The sequence below is a fragment of the Nelumbo lutea genome, chromosome 1 (genome assembly GCF_056320005.1).
Source record: "Nelumbo lutea isolate HS-2025 chromosome 1, American lotus-T2T, whole genome shotgun sequence".
In the NCBI taxonomy this organism is placed as follows: domain Eukaryota; kingdom Viridiplantae; phylum Streptophyta; class Magnoliopsida; order Proteales; family Nelumbonaceae; genus Nelumbo; species Nelumbo lutea.
This window is the reverse complement of record NC_142684.1, coordinates 217380518-217388740: the sequence shown is the minus strand read 5'-3', so window position 1 is coordinate 217388740 and position 8223 is coordinate 217380518. Positions and strand designations below refer to the sequence as shown.

General features: G+C 37.3%; 1 protein-coding gene across 4 annotated transcripts; it reads left to right on the top strand.

Moving 5' to 3' along the window:
* The first annotated feature begins 4724 nt into the window (after window positions 1-4724).
* On the top strand, window positions 4725-7789 carry LOC148881017 (bidirectional sugar transporter SWEET4-like). Of its 4 annotated transcripts, XM_088963222.1 has the most exons (7): window positions 4756-4927; window positions 5259-5454; window positions 5548-5729; window positions 5858-5894; window positions 6007-6385; window positions 7018-7137; window positions 7253-7789. In XM_088963222.1, exons 3-7 carry the CDS (start codon window positions 5687-5689, stop codon window positions 7466-7468), a joined length of 795 nt encoding a protein of 264 aa, XP_088819348.1. In that variant the 5' UTR covers window positions 4756-4927; window positions 5259-5454; window positions 5548-5686; the 3' UTR covers window positions 7469-7789. The 4 variants fall into 4 exon arrangements, with proteins under 4 accessions (XP_088819346.1, XP_088819349.1, XP_088819348.1 ...); XM_088963220.1 differs by having other exon boundaries at window positions 4725-4927; window positions 5259-5729; XM_088963223.1 differs by lacking the exon at window positions 5259-5454 and having other exon boundaries at window positions 4749-4927.
* Window positions 7790-8223: the final 434 nt, after the last annotated feature.

Below are 8223 nucleotides of genomic sequence, written 5' to 3'. Positions count from 1 at the left end.
GGAGGGGCGACTTCGCTGAATGAAGAAAATAATAGAAAAAAAAAAAAGAAACGAAAAGGATGAGGAGATTAAAATGGAGGGTCTCTGGGAGAGGGAAAGAGTGTCGCTGCTGTTCAACAGAGATGACGATGAACAGTGGCGGGAAGCTTTCGATCCAGGGAAGAAAAAAAACGAAGAAGAAGAAGAAGAAGAAGAAGAAGAGAGAGGAAGGCCAGAGATGGGGGTTGCTGCCGCTCCGCCGCTCTGGTCCAGCGTTCGAATGGGAGAGACGGTGAATAGTGGATTCTGCCACTCTTCTGGGTTGGGTTCGAATGAAGGGGATGGCTATAGTCGATTCGGGCAAATGAAAGTTCAAATTGAATTTATATGGGGCAGGGGTATTTTCGTAATTTTTAAAATTTGAGGGTATTTTTGTAATTTTGGAAAAGCTACATCAAACCGGGTCTAAAGGGTTAGGCTGGGTTTTTGGTTCAGTGGTGGGGATTTTTGGGTCAAAAAATTGAGGGTTCTGATGGTTGAGAAGGGTTTTGATGCGTGAGGACTAGTGAGATTGGTCGAAATGGAATATTTTTTTATGAAGAGGCAAATGGGGGTAGTTTTGAATGAAAATTCATTTGGTGGGGCTTTTGGACATTCTGGTTGATTGGATGGGTCAGATTGGCTCGATTGGGCCCGGATTGGGCAGATCTGGAGAGGGTTAGATTTGGTTAATCTAGGGGCTCGAAATGGAATCGTTGTGTGATGAAGGGGACAATAAAGGCAATTTTGGGTGAAATTTCTCATGGTAGGGTTTTTGGATATGACAGATTTGTAATTCAGTCAATCTAGAACCTTGAAATGAAATCTTGATATGATTAAGGATAAATGGAGGTGTTTTGGGCTGAAATTTCATACATAGGGGTTTTTTGGTATTATGGGGTGATTGGAAAATTTTGATTGGCTTAGATGTGTTTGAATCAAGTGGGTATGGGTTGTGGGTACAATAATTATCAAAATGGAATCTTTGTTTGATAAACTGGTGAATGAAGGAATCTTGAGTTCAAATTTCATGGATAGGTGTTTTGGGATGTTCCGGGTCTGTTGGTTGTGTCTGATCTAATGGTTAAGGTGTAAGTGAGGGCCGATCGAGGCCATCAGATAGGTATCAAATAAGTTTAACAATGGATCCGAGGGCTCTTGGGGTAAAATTTGAGTTTTCTGGATTTTTTAGTATTTCAGAGGAATCGAAAGGATCTGATCGGGTGTTTGAGGTGAATTGAAGGCTCAGGCGATGAACCAAACAAAAATTAAATGCTGGCATGAATCTTTACCTTTTATTATATTAGTGTGTGATTCCGGAGGAGTGTACATGCAATAAGGAAATTTGAGCTTGATGCAAATGGCTAAAATATCTTCCGCTTCATATAATTATCAATCAAATAAAAAGTTATTCTATGTATCAATCCTTACATCTCCTACAACGGGTGGCGTGACAGCTAGTTTTGGTATGTTGAGAAATATCATTATTGTCGAACCCAAGGCCTACATTGCATTTTCGGGTAAAAGAGTAGTTGAACAATCACTAAAGAATACAATACCTAATAATTCACAAGCGGCTGATTATTCATTCCATAAGGGCTTATTCGATCCAATCGTACCCCGTAATCTCTTAAAAGACGTTATGAGTGAGTTATTTCAGCTCCACGATTTTTTTCCCCTTGAATCAAAATTCAATCAAGTAGAGCATTAAGTTCAATTATTTTTTTTTTTGTGGCGAACAAGTATTTAGTTTATCGGAATCCAAATAAAAATAAGAAAAGAAGAAAGAAAATAGCTTTCTTTGGTGACGTAAGATCCAATTGTAGGTAGAATGAAAAGTTTCGAAGAATTACTTTTTTTCTCCTGATCCATTTTTTTTACATATTTTGATGATTATTAATCATGAACCCTCTATCAACAAAATAAAAGAGTGAATCCTTTGTTCCATGAAATTAGGAAAATAAAAAAATTCATGCTCCCTTCTTATCTTGTCTTACGCATTTTATCTGTATATATAATTCTTATAATTCTAATTCAAATATAGATATAGAATAATCCAATAGAAGTCTTGTATATTTTTATATATGCTGAAAATCCTCATTTTTACTAAGAATCCCTATCGGATTGGATTCCAACGAATCCTTCTGGTATTCGTAAAAAACTCTTTCTTTACTAGAAAATAAAGACAAGAAAACAAGAATAATAAAGTGGATTATTATATATATGTTGTCGTACAAAGAAAATTAAAAAAATTAAAAATAATAAAAAAATGGCCAAAAACTATTGAATATGTTGATGATTCGACCACTCGGGTCAATAGGTTGTTGACTTTTTCATCAGTTTTTGGTCAAATACTGGGTTTGAGATAAAACAGAACCAGTTGCCTAGATAGTTTCCGATTCGAATGGTCCGACCGTCTGGATCAACGATGATTAAAAAACCATAACTTTGAGAAACGATCTGTTTATAAATAAGATTGTTTTGATTTGTTTTTGGTATCGGAAACAAGAAAAACAATTCATATGGTAGCCCATAGGCTTCCCTGTCTTTTGAAACAAAGAATTTAAAAAATGAAATGCACAAATTATACCCCATTTTTGGATGTTTGTAATATTTTGGAAAATACAAAATCATAGGACCATCAATTATAGCCAAGCTCTGAAGGTCATACATTACATAAAGGTCCATGTAGGACCATCAATTAAGCACTTCCATATCTTGTAAGCACGTCTGAGAAATCTTACAGATGCACGTTGGTTTCAGATTCCCACTTGTAATTAGTTGTGTCAAATCGAAGGTAAGGCATAGAATTATAATAGATCCATGTTTATTGTTTAATGGTATGGTCTTGATTACTCCTTTAGTGTTCAACGGGAGAGGTTGGACCAAAACTTGTTGATTATAACTTATAAATATGGTTTTCAAAGCTGGACCGGATGGTTAGATCGAAAAAACTGGGAATCGGTTTATTTACCTGAAAATCGTTATTTTGCTAAAATCATTGATTTGATCAATAAATCAATAATTCGGGCAGTCAAACTGTTTGAATCATTTGAACCGTCTAACAGTTTTAACCATTTTTTATTTTTTAAAATTTTAATTTTTAATTTTTATTTTTTTATAAAAATAGACCGTCTGTTCAATTCAAATCAATTCAACCCAAGAACCAGAATCTTGACCCATTTATTGTCCGATTCAATTTTAAAAACTTTATTTATAAAAGACGTTAATTGCTTTCTAAAAGATATCGCCGTGTAGGATGAGATAGGTTCCCATGATGAACATACCTTTTATTTCTTTTTGGTTAAATAATGAAGTTAAGACATTTGGAATAATCTTTAATTCAAAGGCGAATTGTGTCAGAGAATAAAAACACATTTAGGGGTATGATATCATCTTTTATAAGGCTTAATAATTTTGATCATGTACGACTCTTGTCGCCCCTTTATAATTAATTAAATTTTTGGACAAGGTATAAAATATAAATTAACCAGCACTTGTGAATGCTTCGACTCTACTATGATTTATTATCATTATGCTATTTTTATTTTTATTTGGCATTTACTGTCTTAGACTTTCTGTCCATTCAAGTTTCACTCATGTATCTTGGTAGACGTGTTTATAGAAGATCTAAAAAATACATTAAATTAATAAAATATATGTTTGATTCCGTTTATGTTTACTTACAGTGCCATATAGGCGTTCTATTAGCAAATGCAGTTTGCAAAAGCAAACTTCGGTTTATGTGGTGCTTATTAACGCCTCTTTAGGCATTTATGGATATTTTGCTGATGTGGTGACTATCCTCGTTAAATATATTTCTTAGTTTTACAGTCACACAACTACCAAACATTTATTAAGTAAACAAAACCAAACACCCTGATAATCGGTTAATCGAATTGATAGATTTGACACTTTTGAAAAATCGAAACAAAATAATTTGAAAGAAGAGGCTACACCCTACATATTTGTTTACTCCTTTCCAAACTTTTGCCTTAGAGACGAATATAAGTCAAAGTGTAAGACCCATGATATATAATCACTCTATTGCTTATCGTTTACGGAAAGGTTTAGCAAAATAATTAACCTGATCATTGCATTGCAACATTATCATCAATATTCTCAAATGAAATGAACAATTAATGCTAGTCTGTGTCACATTGGAATCGTCAAAAGATATATTGGCCTATATCAATAATTCTGATAAACCCATCATTTTCGCTATCAAGGAAAATAATTTTATTTTGCCTTTTCAGTCCCATAGCATATGATTTTCACATAAAATCATTTGCCTTTCCAGCTGGGACATGTATGCGTTCATATTATGAATGATCAGATCAACTACAGAAATTTGCTAAACGACATGGCCTATTTTTGTCAGCTGTGGCACCGGGACGAATACCTAGTCTGCATGCGTACGATACAGTGTCTTCTCTCTCTCTCTCTCTCTCTCTGACCGATATCGATGATGGGGACTCTCTTTACCAGTCGTCCAGTCCACATTAGTTAACCCTCCCTCACCCTCAGACAGACTGACCGTCAAATCTGCAGGCTCCAACGCATGCAATTTTGGATGCTTACTCAGGCTGTCACGCATACGGCATATTGCATGGCAGATGCGGCAGGCGCCCGTCGAACTTTTGTGTTTTGTGCAGATGACCGCTTCTGTATCAGAATTATTGATCTCTCCTACCTACAACACTACTTCAGCAAAAAACCCTTTCCAATGAAACACAGAGAGAGAGAAATGTGGCAAAACTGATGGATGTGCAAGGCAAAACCAAAATGGCATTGTCCATGTTTAAGATGCTGCCATGGCCAACCCAAATGAAATTAAACAAGAGGGTTATAGAGAAAACAATGGAATGATCAAGGGGATCGTTTGGTGCACACAGGATACTCCTCATGTGTATGCCAAAATATCATTATTATTTTCTGTGTTCTTAAAGTTTTTCTCACTGTACATGGTTGCATGTAAGTCAAGAATTGCACGAATAATAATTTCTAGAAAGTATAAATCTACCGTGTCGGGTTGCATGAAACTGTTGAAAATGAATGCTTTTCCTTTTTGCTTAAGCGAGAAAATGCTATTCACTTGTCACTTCTGATCCGATTCATTTAACATGTTAATCGAAGAAACAGCTGCGGAGAGCCAGAAAATAATTGGGTTTTAAATTGAATACCATGTTTTGAATAAAACTTTCTTTCTTTCTTTCTTCTTTCTTTCTTTTTTACTGCAGCCATAGATTCGGGATAAGCTCAACTTAAATACAGTGACGAACTGATTCCCCGACAGATTCTACTTGCCCCATTAAATGCTAGCTAGCTAGCTAGTATTCTATTGGAGTTATTGCTTCAACTCTCAAGCAACCGTCGAAGATCTATCACCGCAACCTGTACGCTAGGATTTTGAGAATCTTGGATTTAAGCCCATTGGTCATATTAACTCCTCTCCAGAGCTCCATGTGTTGTACTCATTCCCCACAAGCCAAGCAGGTGACCAACCAGATTCTATTTTTAAAACTGCAGGTAGAGGGGCTTATGAACTGCAAACCTACTCAATATATATAACCGTTTCTCCGATCCTATCACCACAAAGTCAGAGACGAGATCGCTGTTCTGTTCTCATTTTCCTTCAAAATCTTTCTGCCTTCTCCGTCGACCAACCATGGTTTCTGCAGATGCTGTTCGAACCGCAGTTGGCATTTTAGGTGCGCAACCTCTGAATGTCTGACTCTGTTGCACTAGAGAAATGTTGTTCCTTGTTATTGTTTGATGCCTTCATTGCTTGTCGCTTACTACAGTTGAGAATTAACATAGACTTTTTGCTTATCTACAGGAAACGGTATTTCACTTGCCTTGTTCTTGTCACCAGTGTAAGCTTAGAACCCAAATTTTTACTGTCAAACATCTTGTGTGAAGTTGGTCATCAAAACACAATCTGAATTTTGACATAAAAGAATGAGTGGTTTTCGTGAATTATTTCAGGCCAACTTTTGTTCAGATATGGAAGAAGGGATCAGTTGAGCAATTCTCGCCAGTTCCATATCTAGCGACCCTTCTTAATTGCATGCTCTGGATCGTGTATGGGCTTCCACCTGTGCATCCCCATAGCATACTAGTCATAACCATTAATGGCGCCGGCTTCATTATCGAGCTGGCGTACGTGTTCCTCTTCCTACTCTACTCTGATAGAAGAAAGAGGATTAGAATTCTAGCAATGATGCTTGTGGAGTTCTTATTCGTTGGTGCCATAGCTGTTCTGGTTTTGACGCTAGCTCACACTCATGATCGTCGATCTCTGATTGTCGGGAGCTTCTGTGTATTCTTCGGGACTCTGATGTATGCTGCACCTTTGTCGATCATGGTTAGTACCATGGGAACTGAGGCAGTAAGGGTAGAAAGTAGAAATAAAATAAAAGCAAAGAATTTCGAGTTGACTGGGTTGCCATCTGGTGCGACCAGTATCACCATGCTTGGTCATAGCAAAATTTTGGGTCCATCCAATCAAAACTGACGACATATATGTTGTTAGTGATCCGATCACAAACACTGTTCTAAGTTGAATCATATATAAAATAAACAAGGATCATGGGATTTTTATTGGTGGTCTGAGAAGATGGTTGGGTGTCAGTGTCAGAGTTCCCTTCGTTCTGTTTTTCTTCCACCCATTAATTCAACGACTTCCATAGAAAATTTCATCATCTTCAGGTGGCATTGCTATCATTCATCAATTTTTGTCTTTCAATTTCCTTCATTTTTGGCCTATTGACTCAGTCATCTTTGGATGTTACTGGTCCCTTTGAGGCTTTGACTTCGAGTCCTAGATAGAGATGCAAACAAGATATCGATCAGTTGGTCTTTCATTTGATTTGAAGGCCAGAAACCATTTTTTGGGGGGTTTTCAATTTCACAGAGTGGCTAGCTATTCTATAAGCTTCGTGATCAGTTAGTTTCAGGGAGTTGCTCACTTAATTTGTCTGTGTGATGGTGATGCAGAAACTAGTCATTACGACTAAGAGCGTGGAATACATGCCATTTTTCCTGTCCCTGGCCTCCTTTGCCAATGGTGTTTGCTGGACCATTTATGCTCTCGTCCGTTTCGACCTTTTTATCATAGTAATTAACTCTCCCTCTCTCTCTCTCTCTCTCTCTCTCTCTGCAATGAATTTCTACGCTATCTAGACATCTTAATTGTATTATATGGATTATTTGTGGTTGATGCATATACTAGATTCCTAATGGTCTGGGGACATTGCTGGGGCTGGCTCAACTTATATTGTACGCCACGTTCTACAAGTCTACTCAGAGATTGAAGGAGGCAAGGAAAAGCAAAGAAGACGAGTTGGGCTTGACAGAATTGGTTGTCATTAATGGAGACTCTAAGCAGATTGTCACTGCACCTCACACTGATCAGAATGCTCCCGCTTCTGATATCCGGGAGATGTGATCGATCTACCACCAGCCATCTGATCCCCATATGGGTCCTACATACACTAGTACATTAATGATTAATTACAGTCATGTTACTGTTTCTTTTCTTTTCTTCTGTTTTTTACCTATACCCTGATCTGGGAGTTCTTCCCTGCTGCTGCACTCTCTGTCTTGTCGCCTTCATTTTTTGCTGGGGTTCTTGTGAGGGCGACCTAAGCTTACATTTTCTGCCACCACGTACGAGTGCAGAAAAATTTCAACCGCCCAATAAAAACTGATATGATCCTAGTTGATTTTACAAGACATAGGGTAATCTATTTTTCGGTTTGGATTGCTACTTGCTAGTGTGTTCATGTTTCACAGCTGAGAGATTGCAAAGTTTTGCATGTTTTAAGTTTCAATTGACAATCGGCCAATTAAGCTTAGGATAGGGAATTAATGTTGAATTATATTGAACCCAGCATTTGTACTATTTACTGAATGGGTTATGGGCTTTAGTATTAGACCATCTAGCCAGCTAGATTCTAGAGTCCATGACCATAACTCGAATAACACCCGTGAATTTGTTGAAGATGATTGAGTTGCACGAACCCAGAAAATGGGGATACAGAAGAACAGAAACCCATAACTGGAACGACTGCATGGGTCTCCATAACTTGTCATTGTCGTATATTAAAATAATGATCAGGACTGACCATTCAATGCGTCCTGCTCCAACCATGAAAATTAATGGGATGAAAAATCTCTCAGATCCGTAAACTTGCAAAATGG